Source organism: Rhinolophus sinicus, linkage group LG06 (genome assembly GCF_036562045.2).
Source record: "Rhinolophus sinicus isolate RSC01 linkage group LG06, ASM3656204v1, whole genome shotgun sequence".
NCBI classification, from domain to species: domain Eukaryota; kingdom Metazoa; phylum Chordata; class Mammalia; order Chiroptera; family Rhinolophidae; genus Rhinolophus; species Rhinolophus sinicus.
In genome coordinates, this window is record NC_133756.1 from 61,838,617 (window position 1) to 61,865,154 (window position 26,538).

At 38.7% G+C, this 26,538-nt stretch overlaps 2 protein-coding genes and 1 pseudogene across 5 annotated transcripts in view; 2 read left to right on the forward strand and 1 right to left on the reverse strand.

Moving 5' to 3' along the window:
• Positions 1-26,538, forward strand: part of LOC109453332 (nuclear pore complex protein Nup153) — a 215,911-nt gene that overhangs the window by 102,754 nt on the left and 86,619 nt on the right. The window lies entirely within an intron of this gene.
• On the forward strand, positions 2,655-3,115 carry LOC141572487 (large ribosomal subunit protein eL28 pseudogene; annotated as a pseudogene).
• Positions 15,335-26,538, reverse strand: part of LOC141572141 (nuclear pore complex protein Nup153-like) — a 56,804-nt gene continuing 45,600 nt past the window's right edge. For 3 of the 4 annotated variants that reach the window (XM_074335190.1, XM_074335189.1, XM_074335188.1), the window contains 4 exons: positions 22,368-22,979; positions 19,325-19,621; positions 18,374-18,640; positions 15,335-15,773 (listed from right to left, as the gene is read on the reverse strand). In XM_074335190.1, coding sequence (XP_074191291.1) covers positions 15,691-15,773; positions 18,374-18,640; positions 19,325-19,621; positions 22,368-22,979 — 1,259 coding nt within the window. In that variant the 3' untranslated portion in view covers positions 15,335-15,690. The remainder of the gene's footprint in view (positions 15,774-18,373; positions 18,641-19,324; positions 19,622-22,367; positions 22,980-26,538) is intronic. The other variant, XM_074335191.1, reaches the window with a different exon arrangement.

A 26,538-nucleotide genomic window follows, 5' to 3' on the forward strand; every position in this document is an offset into this window, starting at 1 on the left:
GAAGACAATAAAAAAACCCACATTGCTTTTCTCTAAATTTATTTAAAATACACATAACTTCATACAGCAAAGATTATATGCTGTGGGATTATAGTCTATCTATCTCAATGAAATAGAAATGACAAGTACGGCACAACCAAGGAAAGGGGGTAGTACATCAAACTATAAAAGTGCAAGATTCTTAAATTTGTACAGGAAGTGGTACAAGATAAACACAAAGTAGAATGTAAAAGAGTTAAGGACATGTATAGCAATCCCAAGAGGAACCACAAAGATTGAGATAAGAAGTCAAAAAGTAATTAAAACAATTTTTAACAGGTAGGTATTTATCCAACCATATAAATAATTTCATTAATTACAAACATTCCAATGAACAGGCAGAAAGATAAGAAGGAAAGAGACACATATGTGCTGTCTCCAAGAGACTTATTTTAAATATAAACACACAGGTTGAAAGTAAATGGATGAAAAACATAGAACCTGCCGTAAGAAGCGTTATTCTAGTAATAGAATGGAAGGCTATATGAATACCAGATGAAGTAGATTACAAGAAAACGTATTATTTCAAAACACTTAAAAAAAATACAGTCAGTAATAATAACAGGGCCACATCATCGAGGAGCCATAATAAATGTAAGGTGCATGCTGTCATGAGGGTCTCAAAATACATGAAGAAAACTTGACATAATTAAGGGAAAAAGACAAATTCACCAAATGGAAAGCTGATAATATTAACTCCTATCACTCAATTTTAAAAGATTAACCAGTCACCACCCACAAAGAAAAAAAAACAACATCAGCAAGAACAAAGACAGTGTAAGAAATACTATCAGTCATTTATCTGACTTCTAGAGGTCAAAATACCCAATAACTACACAATATAACTTCTGCAAAACTCATCAAGCACATCATACACTGGGCTATAAAAGGAGTCTCGAGGTGTTTTAAAATATTAAAGTCATGATTAAGTAGGAATCACAATAACACACAGATCACATGAGAAGTCAAAGGAATTTAGAGAAAACATAAAACCATCCCTAAAATCTTCTAGAAGATAACGCTGGAGAATTTCTTTGCAGCCTGGGAAGAGGCAAAGTTTTCATAGAATACAAACAACAGTAGAAATAATGCAGAAAATACATGAAATAGGGACTTCATAAAATGTACAACATCTGCTGATCAAGAGATAATATTAAGAAAATGAAAGTCAAGCCAGACTGGGAGAAAAATATTTGTAAAGCCTGTATCAGACAAAGTACTTGTGTCCAGAATGTATAAAGAGATCCTATAATTCTATAATAAAAAAACAATTCAAGTTATTAAATGGCAAATGTTCTGAAGCGAGACCTCACAAAGCAAGACATGCACGTGGCCAAGAAGCACATAAACAAGAACACATTACTAGTCATGAGGGAAATGCACAGTAAAATTACAACGACACAGCAGCATACACAAAGCAGAATGGCTACAATTTAAAAGAGTGCAACCAACTACTGGTAAGGATGTAGAGTGACGGAAAGGTTCACACACTGTCGGTGGGACTTCAAACTATTACTCGCAAGTCCACTTGTAGGTATTTACCCAAGAGAAATAAACATATGTCTATAAAGAGATACAAGAATGTTCACAGCAGCTTTTCATAAGAGCAGGGTAGAAAACACTACCCACTGAGTAACTGCTCTGATATGATTATTTAGAACAAGCAAAACTAATAGATGCAGGGATAAATGAGAACACTGATTGCCATGGGGTGGGAGACAATGAGTATTATTGACTGGGAAAAAGCATGAGTGAATTTTCCGCAGGACTGAAAATGTTCCACACCTCGGTAGGCTTTGAATTACACAGGTGTAAACACCTGTCCAATTCATTCAGTGGTACACCTAAGAATTTTACAATTCACTACATGTAAATTCTTGCTAAATTAAACACACAATACATATTTAATTCTAGTTCAAACAATGCATGCTGAGTATTTGGGGGTGAAGTGTGTTCATACCTTAAGTTTAGTTTGTAATACACCCAAAATATAATGGGATGGATATTCATTTGGTAAAGCAAATACAACAAAATATCAGTATCTGGGTGCTGGTAATATGTTTGTCCACTGCACACTTCTTTCAACATTTCTTCTGTGTGAATTTTATAATCAAATCTGTGAGGGAAGAAAAACACCAAAAGACATATTTGGTTATTTCTGTAGGGATGTTTCTTCCCCTCTCCAATGACTAGTCTTAGTTTCTTCCCTTTAGAACCTTATAACACCTGGACACATCAACTGAATAACCTCGTTCTCACGCCTACTCCTTAAGCTTGGACATACTGTTTCCTTATATATTGACCTTGAAACAACCCTAAATTTGATTCCACCATGCTCTCCCAAATTTTGACTTGGTTGATCAGAAGTGGGTCCCACTAAGCTGGCAAAAAGAAAGTCTATAATTGGGTGCTTACAGAAACCTCAACCACCAAAAATGTGGGACTTACTATATGTTAACTTTATAACACCTTTACTTGGGTTATCTCACATGAGGTAGACACCATTGCTGTGCAAGAGGAAACTGAGGCATGGAGATATATGGCCTAATATCCTGTAGCTTAAACAGCAGACATCCTACAGACACAAGCTAAATATACTTAGTACTCATATCTCCATGTTAAAGAGAAGGAAGTTGCCCTTTCTGTCTCCCGCTGCTGCAAGGAGAGGCGCTGGCACCTTGTTCACGCATCTGCAACGGAAGGCTGTGCGCAACTGCTCTAGCATCCTGATCAGAAGGAACAAGCCTACATACAGCACTGAGCCCAATAATGTGAAAGCCTGCAACTCCTTCCGCTGTAACGGGCTGATTCACCGCAAGAATATGGACCTGGAGCGAGGGGCCAACCGCAGAGGTGTGGTGGTCGTCATGAAGTGGAGATCTAGCCAGTGAAAGCCATCCACCTCCTACATGAGGACAAACATCAACACGAAGGCTCGGGCCCCCCTCAGCAGCATCCGGAACATGATCGCCGAGGTCTGCGCATGGCCGACACCCACAGCGCCAGTGCCATCCTGCGCAGCCAGGAGCCAGGGACACTGAAGAGGAAGCAGGCTCGCCCCACCCAGGGCTCCTGAGCACCTTCCTGACCACAAGCAATACACCATAAAGCATCAGCTGACTTTCTCCAAATAAAGAAAGGAAGGAAGGAAGGAAGGAAGGAAGGAAGGAAGGAAGGAAGGAAGGAAGGAAGGAAGGAAGGAAGGAAAGGAAGAAGTTGATGTATAAAAAGGTTACTTTTACCAAGGTCATCCACGCCACTAAGTGGCAGGGCTGTACCTGACCTGATAATATCAAGCATTTAAATCTCCCGAATACCAGTCTCATCATATACCACTCACTTATTCTCTATTGGTAAAAGCCAACGGGCCGTTTAAGGAAACTGACCAGGGCTTGGGAGGTCTATGGCTGGAGCTGGGCTTCCTGTTACTCTCTAGTCCCAACTTCCTGTAAAACTTTATGGTTCTAACTTCCTGTAGGAGGTGTTATAAGGGAACCTTCTTGAGAGAGCACTTTTTTTTTTTGCTTGTGGATGAATGGCCCGAAGGTGCGTATTCCCACACTGCTGTGCTGGTTTTGTTTTCTTATCCCCAGTACACTCTTTTTTTTTTTTTTTTTTTAAGGCGGACGCAGCTCCCAGAGCCCATGTGGGGATCAAATTGGCAAATGGTGTTACTAGCACCATGCTCTAAACAACTGACCTAACTGGCCACCACCTGAATAAATCCTCTTCTTGATGAACTATCTAAAATGTTACTTTTGTCCAATTAACACTATCAGTGAACATTTTCATTATAGAAATGAGATTGATATCACAGTGGAGGCAAAATGACTATGTTTAGTGAGTAACGATCCCTACAGAGGAAGGGAGGTTATGCAGATCAGAGAGGAGATAAGACAGAGGTCTTAGGGGTTAGAGGGTCATAAAGCTCCTAACAGTTACTATACCAGGTATGAAGAGCAAAATAATCAAGAAACGTTTAACCAGTATCACCACACCCCAAATGTCTCAATTCAGCAAAATCAGACCAAAACCAGTGAATTGGCTAACATTAAGCTACAGGTGTCAACCTGAGATTCAGCTAAATAATGATATTTTTAAAAATTGCAACTGAAGGGTAATAGGCAAAATTTACAAATCTGTCATCAGGCAAACACCAAACCAAACTGATTTTTTCCATATGCAGAGATAAACTTTAAAAAGGCAGGCCACACATTTTAGGGAGAAGTATAAAAACTGGTCTAAAGTACAAAGACAGAATCCTAAAAGCAGCAAGGGAAAAACAATTAGTCACCTACAAATGAGCTCCTATAAGTCTATCAGCTGAATTCTCAGCAGAAACTTTGCAGGCCAGAAAGGATTGACAGAAAATACACAAAGTAATGAAAATCAAGGACCTACAACCTCAATTACTCTATGAAGCAAAGCTATGAGTTCTGACAATTGAGATCGAGAACTCATCCTAGAAAAAGTGCTACATACTTCCTTGCTGAATATCACTATGGTCACCTTTGAAGTACTCCCTTTGGGAAGCTATGCACAGATGACAGCGCCTATTCCACCCTTCAAAGCAATTTTGGAACTCTTTTTTGGGAATGCCCATCAGAGCTGTCGTCTTATTAACTTTGATATCCTGAATGTCATCAAAATGTCTTCCTTTCAATATTTCCTTTATCTTTGGGTAAAGAAAGAAGTCATTGGGGGCCAGATAAGGTGAGTAAGGAGGAGTTTTCAATACAGTTTTTGTTTATTGGCTAAAAATGCCCTCACGGACAGTGCCGTGTGAGCTGGTGCATTGTGATGCAAGAGCTGCTCTGGGACCATTTCTGCACACACATTTCTCATGCCAAGATTTTCAGCTAAGATTTTCCTAACTTTTTCTATCGATGTTACATGGTCTGTTATGCTTCTCACAGTTAGCCAATGATTTTGAGGCGCAATTTGATGAACTTTTGCAATGTTTTCCTCAATTCTGCTCATTGCTGCCTGCCCTGAGCACTCTTCATCAGTGACACAATCCCTCTCCTCAGAAAAACACTTAATCCATTTGCTCACTGCCATTTTCTTCATGGCATTATCGCTGCCATAAACTTGGACTAACATGTCCATGATTTCACTTCCACTCTTGACAAGTTTAACAAGAAATTTAATGTCTGTTCGTTGCTCTAATACAAGGTCAGGCATTCTCACGATGGCACACAAAAGCACGCAACAACAATAATGAACATCACTCAGCATGACACCACAACACGTAGACACAAACACCGCTGTGAGAGAGACACTGTTATACCAAGGTTATGAAACCTTACGGAGCTGTTTGTACAGTGCTGCCAATGTGAGTGCAACACAGTGAAAAGTTTGCAAACTTAATTGTCAGAACACATGCATTTGTGTGATTTAGCCTCAAAGGACAGATAAAGAGTTTCCTGGACAAGAAAAAAAACTAAAGGAGTTCATCACCCCAATCTGGTGTTACAGAAATGCAACAGGGACTTCTTTAAGAATAATAAGGAGAAAACAAAAGAAAACATTTAGGTATTTCTGTAGGGACGTTTCTTCCCAACGCAACCCCTAGCCGTATTTTCTTCCCCTTAGACCCTTATAACACCTGCGTACATAAGTTGAACAACCTATTTCTCACACCAACTCCTTAAGCTTGGAAATACTGTTTCTTTATACTATGGACCTTGAACCAATTCTAAGTTGATTCCTAGTCACCAAAATTTTGACTTGGTTGATCAGACGTAGGTCCCACAAATCTGGGGAAAAGAAAGTCATGAACTGTTATCAGATGCTTATAGACACCTCAAGCTGAACACAACTGCCATCAAATATGGGACTTACTATGTGTTAACTTTATAATACCTTTACTTGGGTTTTCTCACATGAGGTACACACTATTGTTGTTGATGAGGAAACTGAGGCACGGAGATATATAGCCCAATACCATATAGCTATTAAATAGCAGGCACCCTACAGACACAAGGTAAATATACTCAGTATTTATATCTCCATTTTAAACAGAAGGAAGTTGATGTGCAAAGAGGTTATGTTTGCCAATGTTACTCACACCACGAAGCAGCAGGACTGTACCTGACAGGATAATATCAAGCGATTAAGTCTCCCAAACTCTGTCTTATTATATACTACTTAACTATTCGGTATCAATGGACTTTTTCATTATAAAAATGAGACTGATATCACAATAGAGGCAAAATGACAATGTTTAATGACTAATACTCAATTCCTACAATGGAGGGAGTGGGCCCAGATAAGAGAGGAGGAAACAAAGAGCCATAAAACGCCTAACAGTGAGTGTACCAGGTAGTAAGAGCATGAAAAACAAACAAACATTTAGACACCACCACCCTCCATCTCTCAATACAGGATTATCAGACTATACACAAATCTGCGAAATGGCTAACATTGAGCTACAGGTGTCAACCTGAGATTCAGTTAAATAGTTATATTTTTAAAAATTGAAACTGAAGGAAAATAAGCAAAATTTACAAATCTGTCATCAGGCAAACACCAAACCAAGCTGATTTTTTCCATATGCAGAGATAAACTTTAAAAAGGCAGGGCCGCACATTTCAGGGAGAAACATAAAAACCTGTCTAAAGTACAAACTCATGTTACATTACTTGATACTAATTTCCTTATGTAAACAAGGTAAGACAAATAACCCATTTCACAAATGTAAATATGTCTACATAAAGAGCTTTAATGACAAAAGAAAAGTGATTTGATAAGAAAACTACAAAATTTTATACAAGTTATGATCAATAGCATTCAAGACACCTTCTTTGAAGATATTACAATACATGGATACATTCCCTCCTTTTGCAACACTCCAGCCCAGCAACAAGTACAAACTAAGGGAAAAAAAGACCCTCAAGACCAGTAACTGAGCCAAGGCCTCCAACATAAATATCAACAGAGAGGTGTATGGTAGAAAGCCCAATCTGCCACACTAGTCATGATTCTGGTGAATCAGAGAGCCCCAAAGAAAAAGTGCTAAACAGAGAAAAAGGAGATAAAGAAAAAATGGGGGGGGGGGGGAAGGCCTCCCACTCTCAATAAGGCAGCAAAGCAAAACACCAAAAGACATGAACAAAATTATTGCTAATACATACAGAACTTTCAATCTAAACATGATTTTACCTTCAACAGAAACTGTTACAAGATCTCCTATGTAATGTCAAAAAATATACTTCTAAAAAACTCACGTGTCAATGAGGAAGTCACAAATGAAATTTAATTAGAAACAAATGACAAATAAAAGCACTGTGAACCAAAACTTAAATGACCCAGCTGAGCTGAAGTTGATTTATAAAAGGACTAAAAGGAGACCTGTGTTCAGCTCAAAGTAAGGAGAAAACAAATACAGTCACCTCTAGAAAGAAACATTAAATTAACCAATCTTCCGTTAATCTGTATCTTTTGCTAAATTTTATTCAACATATATAAAGGACTCTTCCTAATAAAAGGAATAACCTATGAAAAAAATGGATAAAGAGAAAAAACAAATGGCAAAGAAACTCATAAAAAAATGTCTCCCCTCCCTAGTAAACAACAAAATGCAAAATAAAACTCCAATGGCATGCCACTTCACAGACATCACATGGCAGAAGAGACATATCAGTAAAATATTACCGCAGGTAATGTCTGAGAGTTTACTGCCTATATTTTCTCTTAAGAGTTTTATGGTTTCAGGTTTTATATTTAGGTCTTTAATCCATTTTGAGTGCATTTTTGAAAATGGAGTAAGAAGGTGGTCCATTTTCACTTTTTTTTTTTTTTTGGATGCAATTGTAAATAGGATTTTTTCTAAATTTCTCTGATAATTTGTTATTAGTATAGCAAGTGCAAATGATTTTGTATCCTGCTACTTTTTAAATTCATTTGTCAGTTCTAATATTTTTTGGTGAAATCTTTGGTGTTCTCTACATATAATATCATGTCATCCACAAGTAATGACAGTTTTACTTCTTTCCAATTCGGATGCCTTTTACTTCTTTTCCTTGTCTGATTGCTGTGGCTAGGACTTCCAGTATTATGTGGAATAAAACTGGTGAACGCAGATATCCTTGTCTTGTTCCTAATCTTAAGGGGAATACTTTAGGCTCTCCCCATTGAGCATGATGTTAGGTGTGGGTTTGTCTTATATGGCCTTTATTATGTTGAGGTATCCCTGTATTCTCCGTTTCCTGAGAGTTTTATTATAAACGGGTGCTGAATTTTGTCAGACATTTTTTCTGCATCTATTGATATGATCTGTGATTTTTTTTTTGAGGTGTTTCATGTTAATTGATTTGCAAATATGGAACCAACCTTGTATCCCAAGAATAAATCCCACTTTATTGTGGTGTGTGATCTTTCTATGTACTGCTGAATTTTGTTTGCTAATATTTTGTTGAGGATTTTGGCATCTATATTCATCAGGGATATCCACCTATAATTTTCTTTTTCTGTAATGTCTTTGTCTGGTTTTGGAATCAGGGTAATGGCGACCTTGAAGAATGAGTTTGGGAGGCTTCCCTCCTCTTGAATTTTATGGAATAATATGAAAAGTATACATGTTAATTCTTTTTTGAATTTTTGGTAAAATTCACTTGTGAAGCCATCTGGTCCAGGACTTTCGTTTGTCAGAGCTTGTTGACAACTGATTCGATTTTCTTAGTAGTAATCCCTCAGTTCAGATTTTCTGTTTGTCCATGATTCAGCCTTGGAAAACGTTATGCTTCTAGGAATTTATCCATATCTTTCTTGTTGTCCAGTTAGTTAGAGTATAATTTCTTGTAGTGTATTTGGAAAATTGTTTGTATTTCTGTGCAGTCAATTGTAACTTCCCCTCTTTCATTTGTGCTTTTACTTATTTGGGCCCTATTTTTCTTGATGAGTCTGGCTAAAGATCTATCAGTTTTGTTTATCTCTTCAAACAACCAGCTCTTGGTTTCATTGATCTTCTGTATAGTCTTTTAGCCTCTATTTTGTTTATTTCCTCTCTGATCTTTATTATTTCCTTGCTTCTACTCACTTTGACTTTGTTTGCTGTTCCTATTCCAGTTCCCATAGATGTAAAGTTAGACAATTTATTTGAGATTTTTCTTGTTTCTTGAGGTAAGCCTTCATGGCTACAATTGGCCCTCTTAGGTCTGCTTTTGCTGGGTCCCACAGATTTTGGGTCAATGTCCTTTCATTTTCATTTTTCTCAAGGTATACTTTGATTTCTTCCTTGCTCTCATTGTTAACCTCTTCATTGTTTAGCAGCATGTTATTCCTTGTGTTTGTGTGTTTTCAGTTTTTTATTTTTGGAATTAATTTCTAGTTTCATACCATTGTGGTCAAGAGAAGTCACTTGATATGATTTCAATTGTCTTGAAATATTGAAACTTGTTTTGTGGCCCAATATGTGATCTATCTTGCAAAATGTTCCGCGTGTACCTGAGAAGAATGTATGTTCCGCTGCTCTAAAAATATCAATTAAATCTATCTGGTCTAGAGTGTCAGAGCTGCTGTTTTCTTGTTGATGTTCTGTCTGGAATATCTGCCCATTGGTGACAATGGGGTGTTAAAGTCCCCTATTTTGATTGTGTTACCTGTATGCCAGTCATCATTTGTTTTATATATTTAGGTGCACTTATGTAGGGTGCATAGATGTTTACCAGGGTTATGTCCCCTTATTGGATTGATCCCTTTATCATTAGGTAATGTCCTTCATTGTATCTTATTACAGGCTTTTTTTAAAGTCTATTTTCTGAAATAAATATCACTAACCCAGCTGTTTTTCCATTTTCATTCATGTGAAGTATCTTTTCCCATTCCTTTACTTTCAGTCTATGTGTGTCTTTTGATCTGAGGTTGGTCTATTGCAGACATCCCATGTAAGGGTCTTGTTTTCTTATCCATTCACTACGCTCTATCTTTCGATTGATTTATTTACCATTTATAATCAAAGTGATCATTGGTAGGTACATAGTGATCGTCATTTTATGATACACATTTTTTATCTTCTTTCCTTTGTTTTCCTCCCTCTTTTTCTTCAAGAAGTCTCTTTAACATTTGTAATACTGGCATGGTGGTAATGAAATCCTTAGCTTTTTGTTGTCTGGGAAGGTCTATATCTCTACTTTAATTTTGAATCACAGCTTTTCTGTGTAGTCTTGGTTGTAGGCCCTTGCTTCTCATCACTTTGAATATGTCCTGCTATTCCCTTGAGAGCCCTGTCTTGTTGAACAAGATGAGTTTTCTTAATTTCTTTATGTGTTCTTTCCTTTATGGATTCACAGCAAAGCCTAGAGGTCATTTTGCTATAAGCCACAGTGTGGCTTATATGGCTCTATGATATAAAAGTGGTTCCTGTGAGATGGGAAGGGAAGGACAAGGGAGGAATCAGGAAAGGGGATGAGAGAAGAGACACAGAGATTCAGAGTTTCTTACCTGTGTTGAGGATGGTTCTGGTCCATAAGAGATGATCAATCCCCCGTGTCTTGGTGTTGGCTGACGAACAGGACATTGGTTTAAAAGCCAAGATAGCTTGAGAGAGAATCTGAGTCTGCCTAGGCTGATGCTCTGCTTCTCCCCATTGGCGCCCTACCAGGCTTGCTTTGGTAGGATCGGGGGACTAGAGATGGGCTCCAGGGAGCTTTCAACAGGTCCTTCTTGTGGCATGAAAGAGTTCCTGGAAGAACCCATGAATGATTTAGAAGAGTGCTCAGAATGAAGAGTCACTGTGACTGCCCAGGATTCGCCATGTATGGGCGTGGTTACAGGAGTGTCATGGCAGGGGACAGCCCAGAGACGGGAGCCACAGGCAGGCCGAGCAGAGCCTCACAAGTACCAGTGGAGGGCCAGCAGTGAGACCCAGTCAGCAGAGGAAGTTTGCCAGGTTTCCTGGAGCAGTTGCCCTGCTAAAAGTTCTGAAGGGACACACCATTACTGACATCAGTGGTGGGTGAAGCCGGGGCAGAAGTCTGTGCCCCAAAATTAGATGAGAAAAGCTACTTCTCAACCAGGGATCAACAGGAGACAGCAGAGTCCGAGAGATCACAGGTGCCTATCTGGCTGGCAGGACCACCAAAGGCTCCTTCCAGACCCATCCGGGGACGTGAGAGAGTCAAGGGACAGACTGGGGGCATAGAATCCCAATGTTGACTTTGAGTTAACTGAATATTTACCTGACTCAAATTTTAAAATGGGAGAAACTATCGAAGAGTGCTTTTCTACATACCTGCACCCTTTTTGTCAGCCTAGTTTTAATTTTTGTTGTTAACCCGTTTTCCATTTTAAACTATTCTTTTCAAAATCCCTTTATTTCTTTTTCCAGTTATCCTGTTTGGGATTTAAAGTTTCATTTTACAAGTTTCAGCAGACTTGAACGTGCTGTGCTTATTTCCAAACAATTGGTTGGGTATCACAATTTAAGAAAATATTGTCAAGATCTTTAGCAAAAAAAGAGACATGCTTCATTCTTAAACTCTTGTTGACAGTTTTCTTTCTAAAGACAATCTCTAATATTGGTTGGCTTAATAAGTAATGATGTGTTTGAATTTCCTGTTTTGAGCAAAGCCGTCAAATATACTCATGGATTTGTCTCTCTGATAAAGTAAATCTGGAATGGGTCAAATGTGAAAATATAACTACAAAGAGAGACAGAATTAATTGCTTCTGATCATTTGCCTCCATCAGGAACATTAGTGCAGTTTGATTATTGGCTGTAACTCACACATTCTGATAATCCCAGTTTCACTTTATGATTATCTCCTTTTTCTCCCATGACATTGTGGCTTTCCTTTTGATCCTACTGTTTATAAATTGGATTCCTATATTCGCTCAGGTTCCACTTCATTTTGCTTTGGACCCTGGCCTCAGCTATGCAATTCTTAAGTAGTTATGATGCCTTTAAAATGTCTACAGAGTCTCAGACTTTCCTCTTTTCAAAGGAAAGGACCTCCTTCCCTCCCCTCCAGTGAGGGCTGGACTAGTGACTCCTCTCTAAGGAACAGCATGTAGTGGACAGGACGAAAGGTGACTTCTGAGATCAGGTCATAAAAGGCCTGTGGCTCCTGTTTGCTCTCTGGACCCCTCACCCTGGGGAAGACAACCAGCATGTCCTGTAAACACTCAGCAGGATGGAGATGCCTACAGGGTAGGGAAGCCCCAGCATCAAGAAGGGGTGCACCCACAAGGGGGTCCTCCCAGGTACAGTGAAGCCTTTGGATGCCTGCAGCTCCGCCTGACCTCTTGACTGTAGCCTCATGAGCCACTCAGTTCTTGTGGAGCCAGAATTAACCTAGAATTGCCCACACTTGATTCCTGGACCCACAGAAATTGTGTGAGATGATAACTGTTCATAGTTGTTTTAAGCTGCTGAGTTTAAGCATAATTCATTTTACAACAACAGATTCATAACTAGCTTTCTCACAAATATACACTACTACATATAAACGAACCAGAACAAAAATGTGGGTGAATTGGCATTCTCATGTCATCATGAAGACAGCCTTAGGTACAAGTGGGACCAAGGTAAACCCTTGTAGCCTCATTGCTGGTCACTTGCTCTTTTGTGGGAGTTGCTGAAGCTAAGGATTTTAACTCTGGTGTTTGTCAAGAGCTTGGCTTCCTTGTGGTTGACCACACACTAGGTAAAGATTATGCTGATTCAACAAGGACGACTAATCAATTCATTACAGGAAGGTGTGGCTTTTGGCTCACATGTATTTTCCTAAAATTTTTAGTCTAAGAAAAATACATTTACTCTGATATTACCCCAAATTCATGGTAGACTATGAAAAGACATATAATAACCAAGAAACTGAGGAATATCTTTCAATTGTTTGGTTCAGGCAGATAATTAGGACATGATGGCCCCAAATCACTGTTTGAAGTTATAAATACCCAATCATATTTTCTCTTAATGATTTTTAATTCCACGAAGGGAAGCTTTGCTTTTTGAAAATAAAGCTTAATCATGCAGTTCGTTGTTCTTTTTCCCAATATATTTCTAAAGCTGGAATATTGTAATTTTATACATAAATATTGCTACAGCAGGATAATTTAATAGAAGATAGCATCTTGATTTAACTGATCCTAAAGGTATTTTTATAAAGTTAATCTTTCTATAAGGTGATATCCTAGAAACATAAGGCTATGTCTTTGCTAGGAGAAAAAGTGTGTCTAAATACCTATAAAGATGTGATGACACTGAATGATAATAATATACTTTGGAAATTAACTGTTAAACACAGGCCTATACGGAACTATCCCATAAAAGATGTCCCAAACCAGTTTACTCTCCCATAGTCATAATGACAAATGACAATGTCAACAACCAAATACTATTGTTCTCACACTAGTAAAGGCAATAATAATTTGTTCATTTTGAAGTTGTCATAGTTAAATTAAATATTATCGATACATAGCTGCTGTACACATCAACCCCCATTCTATAAAATTCAAACAAGTTTTGGGCTCATTTCCCCTCCCTACTTTCCCCTGGCAGTCTACATAAGACACTCTTCTGTCCAGGAAAGCTTGCTTACACCTAATTCTCAATCACTTCAGAAAGGCAACTGTACACAACTGAGATTTTTCTGAAGACTCTGAAATACAATTTTTAGATACATCTTTCATGTTAAGCTATCTTTAGTTACTTTTTCATGGGTGGCAAGTCCATCCCTGCTACTTGCTCGAAATAATTGTGTAAGTATCGTGCCATGTATCACACCCTGTCCTACCTGCTGCTGATGCCGCCTCCCAGTATTGGTCAGTCTGGAACTTCTGACACTCACCATAGCCCTGCCGCTCTCTGCAGATGTCCAGTCCTCCCTTCCAGAGGCTTGCTGCTCTGTGACATTCACCAGACAGAAAAAGGAGAGGACGGACCGATGGAAGTGCAAGTGGAACCCTGGCTCTGCCACCCTCTCCCAGTCACTAAGCTCTTTACTCCAATTTTCCATTCATCAGACATTTAATAATAATAGTATCTATGAAATGAGATAATAAATATCAAATGTTGGGAACAGTGCACAGTATACATTAAACCCTCAGTGAATGTTGGCTGTTACTATTATTAAGCTGCAGGGACATGGTACATACAGGTGTGGAAACTCAGATAGCAAACTAATGGCAGAGTCAGTAAAGCCAAATAACTGCTGTTTTAAAGTCTGACTTAGACGGTCTGTATTCTAACACCTACACACACACACACAATCTGTACCAAGTAAGTATAATAAAGTACAAGTGCATATAAATTACAGTTTTCTGTTTTAAAAACAGACAATAGTAACATACTATACAGTCAGCTCACTATACACAAAAATCATGAACAGCAGCTTCTCATTAAAATCTCCTTACCCTACTTACTGATGCTAACCATTAAGGAAAAAAGGTCCAGCAGGCTACACGCATGCTGCCACTCTCACAACACATTTATTGCTGTACATCCAGACCCACTGCACAGGCATCTCTAGATTAGGTACATAAAGTTCCTCTGTAGAAACTTCTGCACACGTGATTCCACAATGTCTCCATTACTGGGAGAATTTTACAAATGAAGAGACGGACAGCAGGGTCATCTGTATTCAATCATCTCCTGCAAATACCGTGATGTGGGCACCTGTGAACAGCTCTCTCCACCTCTTCAGCATTTTCCAGACTTCAGTCAGCTAGCAACAGCAAAACCACACCACAGCGAAACCTACCAATGCAAAACAAATCCACAGAAAGTCAGAAATCCACACCCCCTCCACATCCTAATGCAAGCCTTGGTATGTCTTGTGTTTTTACAGTAATACTGCTCTCCCCACTCTACCTGCATCCTGGGTTGAACCAAAGCGCCAGAAATGCTGGAGGCAGAGCCCCAGTCACTGTCAGGCGTAATAATCCAATGGCAAGCCAGCAGGTGGCAGGCCAAGTAGAAGACCAAAGAACACAGCTGTGAGATTTTTCAGTGTGCTTAGGAAACAGGACAGAATGGCAGCGCTTGGCCAGGTGGACAAGAGGAGTATGACACCAAACTTGCAGTCAAAGTACATGTACACATAAAACACGAGTGGACAGCAAAATCGTTCAGTCCTATGTAGGATCTCTGGTTACACAGAGCAGCATCTATAACCTCTTCTGCAAAGAGAGATTTGCAACCTCATTCTCAGGCAATACACTCCTTTTGCAGCGGTCACCCAAGCTACTTTGTAACAAAGTCTATTACCTTATGAATTTCTACGAAGCACTATTATCTGCATTTTAATGCGCAGTCTGGTCTGTCTCCGAACAGACATACTATAGACACACATTTCATATACATAATATATATTATTTATTAGAAACACAAATAGGGTATCGACTCCAGATTCTACAGTAAGAACTGATTAAAACTGCATAAGTTTGTTTGAAATTGTGGTGGTTTCTACAGAATGGTCTATATTACAAGGGAAAAGAAAAATATCGCCACTTCATTAATCCAGGATTTTAGGTTCTGTGGCTTTCTGGAAGAAGTGAGAAGCTGTAGATTTACCGAGGTGACAATGCACCTTGCTAGTTCCTGCTCAGGAGGGGAAAGGAGCTGGCCCAGGAAGCACATGGCATCTGCACACTGGTCTGAGGTCCCGCTGGGCTGCAGCTTGTTTGAAAGATGAGGCTGGTGCTGTCTCAGGGCGACCTCGCAGAAAGGTGCTGAGTCCTGCGGACGAAGTGCTGGCTGCCTTTCACGGAAGGGTCGTGATCCTGCTCCCCTGGAATGCAGAGGCCAGTGAGTTCAAGCTCCTGTCCCCATGAACCCTCAGGGACCCCACCCTGGGGCTCTTCCTAAGGGACCCACAGGATCTGGTTTATTATGGAATCCAGTCCTGGGAATTATAGTGTACATGGGAGAAAGATGGCCCTAAGTGGAAAGTTCTAGGAAAAATCAAGCACAGCAAGACCCAAAGTTAAAGTAAAAACTTGTTATTTCTGGGCCCACATGCTAAGTCATGTCAGGTGAGAACAAAAGTCAAACTTTATTACTTAAAAAGTTTTCACACTGTAACAGTGTCAAAACAACTTATTAAAACCAAAATAACAAAAATACTACAACAATTTTTAAAAATCACCATAAGCCCACATTTCTGTAATACAAGAAATACTTTTGTAAATTTCACATTTTTTGAAAAGATGTCTTTGGGGTGCTGGACCAAAATAGTGACCCTCAATTTAAGGGAATAAATGGTGGCACTCAGGAGCAGAGCGGTCAGAAGTGGGTAATCTCTGATTTATATATAGAATGCACTAATTTCCTTAGGGATATTAGCAAAATTCTATTTTGTTCCATTATGAAAAATAAATAAATCTATTCTCCATAACACCACCAAGTGATTTATCAAAATACATCTCTCAGAGGACAACTTCAGAATTCATTAATACATGTATGAGCTAACCTTGCTCGTGTCTCACAATTCAATGACTGACTCAAAGTTTTATTCTCCCTTCAAGTCACAATTAATTTCGCTTTCCTGCATGCACCAGGGTTTCCTTATTATTTATTTATTTATTTATTTATTTATGGGAGGAGGGGTGTCAGGTGGGAAGAGAAACATAATTCAGAATGAAGATTCTGAAATCTCATTGTCATGGAGATGTCCTGTAGGAATTAGAAATATGGCTCAGCCAGGGGTCTAGACTAATCACTCAAGAACTTCTGATTGAAGACAGAAAACTACACATAAAATTCCAGGGTGCTGGAATTTCTTTTAGCATCCATGTCACCATAATCTGTACCAAATAATTATATAACAGTATTACAAAAACAGCAGAACCATTTCCAGATGTGAATCTTTAGTAACTCTAGAATTTGAACAGAAACAGGAGAAAATCAAACTTAACTGCATTTTTCACTGCCTAATTTGCCTTTTTCATTGATGATTCAGTAATGGACTCTCAAGGCAGTTTCTGGCAGATGGCATACAGGTACAGGTATCATCAGTAATATGCAGCCACAGACTTTGCTAACGCAATGCTGTCTACCTCTTCATGAAACCTTCCCTGGAAATGACCATACATGTGCTGTATACATGAGACCCACCTCAGATTGAAAGACACAAGTGAAAAGGCGAGCACATCACATAGAAAGTGTCATGAGACAACGTGGCTGGACTGTCCCAGCATGGGAACTAGAAATGGGGTATAAATTCCACAGATAAATCCAATCACAGAGAGGATCAGAAAACACTACAGCTGAAATCTAGGCTAGAGTGCCCCAAAGTCGGGTGGGGAGAAGTGGGATTGAATAAATCCAGAACCTAAATTATAGTTAAGAAATAACTGCATTTAATTAATTAATTATCTAATTATTTAATTAATCAATTTTTCAATGTTTATACCAGCTTTATTTATAATTGCCCAAACTTGGATACAACCAAGATGTCCCTCAGGAGGTAAATGGATAATAAACAATAGTACCTCCAGATAACAGAATATTATTCAGTGCTAAAAAAAATGAGCTATCAAGCCATAAAAAGACATGGAGGAACCTTAAATGCACATTACCAAGTGAAAGAAGCCAATCTGAAAAGGCCAAATACTGTATAATTCCAACTGTATGAGATTCTGGAAAACGCAAGAAGATCAGTGATTGCCAGGAGTTAGGAGGTCGGGCAGGAGGGCTAGGTGGAGCACAAAGGATTTTTAGGGCAGTGAAACTACTCTATGAAATTATAGTGGTGGACACATGTCCATGTACATTCATCAAAACCCACAGAATGTGTAACACCAAGAATGAATCCTAATATACAATAGGGACTTTGGGTGATTACGATGTTTTGATATAAGTTCATGAACTGTAGCTAATGCACTGCTCTAGTCAGGAATGCTGCTAGTTGGGGACACTATGCCTGTGTGGGGACAATGGGAATATGGGACCTCTCCATACTTTCTGCTCACTTCTGCTGTGAACATAACTGCTCTAAAAATAAAAGTTTATTAAAAAAAGGATGTGAACTCAAGGGCCAAGATTTAATCAACTTAATGATTTTTCCACCACTTTATCCAGGACTTTCTTCAGTAAGACAGGTATGGTTGTGGAGAATGTGATTACTAGTACACATTGGTGTCACTAAGAAATAACTACATTTTAATCAAATGCTTCAATGCCTTAAAAATGCTTAAAGTTATGTCAAAGTTGGGAATGTGGTTCATAGGTAAGACTAAACACACACCTCTATATTCTGCCAAGTACAAGAGACAATGGAAAAAAAAAAGAAAAAGGACATGAATGGTTTCAAAGGTCAAAGAATAAAACTGTACATGAGGCATACAAACCTGAGTACGGATACAAACCACATCACTACTACACACTCACTAGAATTAGGAGCTGTTCCAGAGTAAAATGCAGACTGACCACGCTGTTGTCCTAACACAGCCTGGCCACTGCTTGATGTTCTCCAAATAGCAGGTGGTATGGCCTGAGAACCAGCAGAAAATAATGTTCCAGATGATACAAATCCAAAACCTGGGGTATTTGGCTGGCTGGCACCTTGACTTTGTCCAAATGTTGGGGTCTGGTTCACACCAAATGATGGACTGGCCGGTGGTGCTGAGGGTCCACGGTCCACGATAAACGAGTAACCTAGAGGCCCAAATAAACACTTAAATCACCACGGCAGCTAAAATGAGATAGATAATCCTCAAGAAATCTCCATTAACTCAAAAGCAAATTTCAATCTTAATTTCAAACTCTTACCACGTGAAACAAATGCTACCAAGCTTTGAGTGATGATTCTAAGAATTGTAGGAACACAATTCTCTCTACCACTATTTAATAAAACCTAGTCTATAGAAACAAAAACTTCTATAACAAGACCTCTGACCTTCGCAGTCAAATTTTTTAAATGAAAGGAATATATCTAAGACAACAGCTGATCTCGTATCAGAAATTTAGCACATGGCAGGAATCAGCTAATGCTGTAATCATGAATATACTGCATAATGAGGTCTAATGTCTAATAAAATAAACCCCAGTGTCTGGTTACTTATGACTAGCATTGCAAACAACACTCATGGAAAAACGAAAGATAACGCTGTTGCTGAGATTAGAAAAAACTGCTTCCAACAGTTAATTATATCAAATTTGAACCAAAATATACATTGTGTCACATGGCGAATAACTCCACCATCGTGGATATGCATGACCTAAGGGCACCCATGCTATTTTGTGATAACTTGCTGCATTATTTCTAAGAGTTGACATACTTATAACTAAAGGCAATCCAAGCACAACATGCATGGGTATGTTTTTCTTTGGTAAAAGTACCTGCAGCGCTAGGCGTGGTTGCAGCTCCAAAGTTGAAACCAGACCTTGCAGTATTACTACTGCCGCCTCCTGCACCAGAGTCACACGGGGTAACAGCTGTACCCTTCCTGGAGGTGGTTGCCGATTTGCTCTCTTTAGTGAACAGCAGAGACTGAGACATAATGGATCTGGCAGAGTTGCTGAAGACCGAGCTGCCCTCACTGCTGGCCTGTCCATACACAGAGGCAGCCACCGCCGCCCTGGAGGAGGATGTGGAACTGCCAAATATGCTGCCAGTAGCTGAAGTAGCTGGTGGACCTGAATTAGAGGAAATGTTCAAGAAACTAAAATCAGGCTTTGCAGAACCTTGTTCTGGACTAACAGAAATTAAGAAACAAACAAAAATCTTTAACAAGTAATCGGAGAAAGCATTTTTTCCTACCCTACAATCTAAGAATTCATTAGAAAACAACTCTTTTTTATACACATTCATCAAATGGGCATCTGCTCTATTAAATGTGGGTATAATCACAAACATCCATCTCTTCCTTTACGGCTTATGGATTTTCTGTCTTACACAGGAAAACCTTCATCCCTCAGATTAATAGAAATAAACATATGCCTTAGATGGAAACCTAACCTAATACTGTGTTTGGATAGCAAGTTCACATAGGGGCAGATGGTTTTACTTTAGTCAATTTGATTTTGCAATTTCTGTTGGCAGGCTTATGACTTCAACTGGTCAAAATGAGAGCCAATTTCCTCTGCAGCATTCATTGATAAATGCATTCTCTGTGCACTAATTTTTAACTCTACCTTCATGACATATTAAATTCTAAATATATGTGCATTTGTTTCCTGTACAGTTATTGTGACTAGACTGTTTTAATTAGTGTAGCTTTACAGTATGGTTTGCTACTTACTAAGTCAAATCTGTCTGTGTGCCTGCCCCTCTCCCCAAGATTTTTTGTGCATTTTCCCTTCCATATGAGTTTTAGAAGTAGCTCTGCTTGCCAAGTTCCATAAAAATCCTTCTACGAACCAAAATTATATTAGGGTGAAACTGGGAGGGAGAGGAATGTTCTCACTCAGGAACAAGTGTTAAATATGTCTTTATGTCAGCATGTGACAGGTTCTATAGCTATTACACAATATAAAAGAGAAATGTTAGAAAATACAAATAAGATATGTTGTCTAACTATTTAGTGCTGATTTGGAGAAAGGCTACTGATTGTTATATGATGATCGTGAATCCATCTGCCTTCCTGAAGACTTTTGAAAAACTTCTAATAATGTGTCAGTTCTAGTACTGTGTAGAGACAGGGCTGGTCACATTACAGGGTGGGTCACATGGCATGATTGACAGAAAACGGAGCACGCTGGCTCACTCTCAAGTCACTATATGGGAGCCATTCATTCTGGAACTCCCACTTATCTAAATTATCTCTAGCTGCTATCACTTCTTCCTATTACCTGAGCTCTCAGTTTTATTGGTATGTTCTCTTCCATCTGGCCAATAAAATTGTTCCCTGAGGTTCCACCTTTGGTGCACTACTCATCTTACCAGCTCACATCCGCTCGGATGATTTTAATCACCAACAAAACAGTTTCCTGACTTGTGCCTACAATCCATACTTCTGAGCTTCAACCCCATGGTCTCTTTCCACTATTCACCTGATTAATTCATCTAGATGGGTTGTCTTCCCTGACATATTTCTGAAACTTTCTTCATTCTCTTTTCCTGATTAGCCATCTGCTGCTATTCTAGTTCAAGCTCCCCTTATTTCTTGAATAAGAGTCTTCTTATTGAGACGTCTGGTCTTGGTCCCTTAAATCCATCCATCCAAGAAGCAACCAGTGGCATGATATTCCTGTGTGGCTAGTCCTTTAAAAAATTAATTGTTCCAAAGTTTTATTGCTGCCACTTCCTGAAGGTAGCAGACCTCAGTTTCAGGCTGTCTTCTCCTATTCACTCTGCTCACTCACTTTCCGTCACTTTTATTCCCATGATGTATTCAAAAAGCATGGCTAATGACTCCCAGGTTTGTACCTCTAGACCCGAGGGTCCATTATCAGTATATCCAAAGGCCTCACGTGTATCTGAAAGTCAATGTCAGCAGCTTGAATCAACATGTCTTCCACTACACCTTATTCTACATCCTCACCCTTATGTGATTTCCTTCGCGCACATCACCATTATCGTTGCCTGTATCATCCACACAACTTCCTAATCTGTGCACTGGTCTCCAAATTTTGTCACCTCCAGATCTGTGCTTCAAAAAGCTACCAAGTGACTTATCAAAATACAAGTTTGACCACATCACTCCTCTACTTAAAAAGATGGCTCATCTTTCACAGGATGAGTTCAAAGTCATTAATACATGTATGAGCTTCCTTTGCTTGTGTCTCACAATTCAATCAAAGTTTTATTCTCCCTTCAACTCACAATTAATTTCACTGTCCCACATGCATCAGGGCTTCCTTATTATTATTATTTTTTCTTTTTTAGGGGAGAAGGGTGTCAGGTGGGAAGAGAAAGATAATTCAGAATGAAGATTCTGAAATCTCATTGTCATGGAGATGTCAGGTAGGAATTAGAAATATGGCTCAGCCCTTGTGTTCAGACAGGGTTTTAAGGTAATAACTCAAGAGCTTGTTATTGTAGAGATTAAACTACACATAAATGCTAGGATGCTCATATCATGTTTTTTTTAGTGTCCATTTCATCATGTATCTGTACTAAATCACTATATCATTATATATAATTATACAAATATTATATGAAAATGATCATGAAGAATAAGAAACTTCAGATAAGAATGCATACAAAGAGGAAATATATGGTAGGCTGATTAACACACAGCCTGTCCTATCATAACTTGCAAATCTAGCCCCAAGAATATCATTTTAACCTCAGGATGGATTAGAAAACTTAAGATGCATGAGGAAATGCTCATCCAAAACATTTAAAATATTCAGGTGTTCTTAGTGGTTAGACAGAGAATAAAGTAAAATTTTCTACTGAAGTAATGAGCAAAATCCTTCCGAATGGTTAAAAACATACCTGGTTTTTCACACATACAGGACACACATTTCTCGTCTTCAGCATTATTATATAAACAGCACAGTGGACATTGCCAAGACCTCACAGGCCTTTTGAATTTCTTTCTTAAGGCACCAGTGGTCACAGTGCAGCCTGAAGATGAAGAGGCCACGGTTACAGCACTTTCTGAAGCCACTGGCAATGTAAGGACTCGCTTAATACCAGTTGCAGATTTCAGTGTTTCACTAGCTGCACATTTTATCACTTCCAGTTGATTTTGCACTAAGAAGGTATCACAATCCCGAGTTCCTACCACTGGTTTAAATTTGTCTCCCAAACCTGTCTCCAGTGCACAAAGAGTTGCTCTGCCACTTCCACTTGGTGTTCTAATTCCAATCTGCTGAGCAGAAGTGTTTGGTGGAAATTTCCTTGCTTGACAGGCGATGCACTTGTTGTCTGTAACTTTGTTCGGGAGTAGACAAATGTCACACTGCCACGGCGATCTAGCTTTTAAACTTTCTGAAAGCCTCATTCCACCAGGAGAAAAGCTACTTATTGCTGGTCTTGTGTATACAACAGCGTCTGTGGTGGTAGGCTGAGCCTCAAGAGAATCTGTCTTTGGTGATGTGAAACCTACCGTGGGGGGAAAGAGGAGTGAAAAGAATAAGGTAGGGAAGGCTTTCCTATCAAAACATTAACTGAAATGTTATTACTAGGAGAAAAACATATCGACCTTATTGCTGATTTATTACAATCCATTATGTACTAAAGAGGTGGTTTTCACCGAGTACTATTTATTCATCACATAATTAACAACTGACACTTAGACCTAATTAAAATCTATGACAGATGCTTTATTTATAAGATATCACTTTCTTCCTCTCAAAGTTTCTACTTATTATAATTCAACCAATACCTAAGTTTAGGCTTTAATTTGTAGTAATGTACTGACCTATGCTACTGTCATCTACTTTTCCTACACTATGTTTTGCCTTCCTGATGTCTGATCTACATACAGTATATTTATAGCTTTTTTCCCTCATCTGTCTCTCCTTTCAAGTGGCTATATAAAATAACTCCAGTATCTCTTATCTTTGAATTTTATCCAGTTATAATCCACTATTGTGGTATCCTCTACTTTTGGTCAAACCAGCTGAGTTGTGTAGATACGGTCAAGGTACAGATGTCCCTTAAAAATACAACAGAGTAGAAAGAATTATTTTTAATTCTATTAAACTCTATAGACCTTTACAATAGTAACAGTTCAGTGACAAATATGATAACCAATTCCAACAGCCATGTATCAAACCACCTGGTAAGTCCAAGTCCCAGCAATATGAAAATTATTAAGACCCGGTCAATCCTAATGAGCACAAGCTCATGTTACTCAAATCCATGCGTACACACCGTGACCAAACAGTGATTCCAACAGAATTGCCTCAAGTGACTCTACACTTATAATCTCAGAGCCTTTCACATTGTTACACATGGTATAACCAGAAAAGGTGTATTTAGACAACTAAGGTATTTATGTAGAACCATGGAATAACAGGAAGAAAAAAGTTTTTGTGCTACCAAAAACTGCTATCATTGAATGGATACACTGAAATTACACTTTATTTGTGGGAATGACACTTCAATCCTTTACTTTGAGCTAATTAACTTTTCTTTCACTCATACCAACAAATTCAGAGACCCGTTTCTTCAGCCTTTATCACCACAGGAAAAGAAAAGCGGAGGGGAAGAAGACATAGAAGGCTGTTAAGAGATCAGTGTAGTAGTTTGTTAACCATTAATTTGAGTCCCTAAGGTTGGCAAAATGTTAACCATGTCAAAGTATTATAGATTTCTATTCTTTCACTTTTTCAGATTTTCCCAATTTTTCCCCTCAAAAGAACATATGACTCAAAAATTTTAATATTTAAAAAAAGTTAAAAGGGGAGAGGAATGGGCATTATGAATGCAAAGTGGAACTTATATGTAGATAAACTATACGAATTTGATGCTTACCTACTACTTGGTTCATTCTACTATGGGCATTCAGGAGTTCTACTGTATCTGCATAAAATCACCTGAATTACTGAAACTTCTACAGGCAATATACTCACTTATAAAATGAGAGGACTAGACTGAAAAAATGTAATTCTTCTAAATCATGCTGTAGAAGTCAACCTTACTTTGAAATTCCTATTCAATTATATATGAACATATCTACTAGGCCTAAACTCCCTGAGCTACTAGATTCTCTTAGAAACACTACTACATTCTTACAGTACACATCACAATTGAACTTGTGACTATCCTCTTTCATTTTCATACTGAAAACATATTCCTATTTGAGGATTTCTAGTCATTGACTTCAAATTATTACCTACTATTTTTATTCTATGCTAGACTGTCTCTATTAATATGTAATTCATTGTCTTATTCTATACTTGCTTCATAGTCTCCTTTTATCTTTCCCCTCAGAGATTTCATTATCGTGCAAAGTCTTTGAATTCTAAAGAAATAGTTTCTAAGATATTTCCCTCAAAATGAGTACATCTGACTACATCTACATTCAGAGTCAATTGCCTATGAAATTAGCCATAATTTTTAAAAAGTCTAATGTATACCAAAAATGACATTAAATAAGATCATGAGTTTATATTTAAAATTTCAAAGTATCTCAAAGGTAGCCATTATCTCACCAGGGTTTTTTAAAACATCTAGGACACTTCCTTCTTTCAAGATTATAGCAGGTCTAAAAGGGCTTCCACGATCTTCACCTAGCTGTTTCTTACAGCTTGAACTCTTCACTGAAATGTTATCTTGAGCTGTATTTGTTTTAATTATGAAAAATATTATGTCAAAAAGAGCACTGGACTCAAGTTAAGTGTATTAAAAAGAACTTTCAAAGATAATTTGGATGAAATTCTAAACCATTATGGAAAAAGTCACTGTAATTCAAAGAAAGTGAACAAATTTAAAAGAACAGGGTTAAGTTGCCATTACAAGGAAGTAAAAATACTATTTCCCACACTGTCCATCTCTCCTTCGACAGACAAAAAATAGAAGCTATAATTATTACACAAATAATTTTACTGGGAATCAAGAAAACCAAGCTGAAACACCGAAGAAGGAATGGCAACTAGCTAAAACGGATGATACATTGAATGAAATATATAACGAATACACAGAAATTTACAATATTGGTCAAAAACCTTAAAAAACACATTCAGCTAAGCAAGTTATTTCATTTCTAGAAATTCACCCTATGACTGAAAATATCCTTCAGTTACGTTGACAACCTGGATGATAAATGCTCAATGCGAGGCTAGTTATATACTTTACAGAACACTAACATGATGGAATGCTGTACAGCCACAAAAATCATTCTTAAAAACATTGTTATGAAGGGTCCAAGATGGCGAATTAGGTAAATGCTATACCTCCTGCATGACAGGATCACACTAAATAAATTATAGAACAACAAACTCCAACAATCATCTGAAGACTAACTGAACAGAAACACTATAGCTAAGGATATAAAGAAGAGGCCACGTTGAGACTGCTAGGAAGGGCAGAGACATGAAACCGGCTGACCCCAAGCTCACAGATAGAGGTAGAATACTGGGACAGACACCCCACTGGAGAAGGTCCCCTCCAGAAGAGGAAGGTGACCCAGCCCCATACTGGGCTTCCCCAGCCCAGGGTTCTTGTGCCAGGAATAGGACTTCCCACAGAGCCAGGACACTGTTGGCTCACTCTGTGAGACAGTAGGCAGGCGGAAACCCAGATGTCCTCTTAAAGGGCTTATGCACAGACACATTCACTTTGTATCCCAAAGAGGGGTGACAACTTGAGAGGTGCCAGAGATATACAGGAAAAGACTTAGATATATGGCTTCTGAGTGAGGGCTGGAGGCACAGCAGGTATTATCTCATTGTGGACACTGCCTCACGTGTTACCTACAGGAGGGATCCATCTTTTCTGGAAATCTCCATCAAAGAGCCAAATCTCAGACAGCATTGATCTGGTAGAATCTCCACCACACAGAGCTAGTGCTGCATCACCAACGGCACTCTCAACTTCTGCTACACTATCTAGCCTTCACACATAAGAAGGCTCTCTCAAAGGATGAGCCCTGTGGGTAGCTGGCAGATGGAAACAGGCCTATGGGACCCTGGGCCTTTTGCTAAGCTGTCCCAGA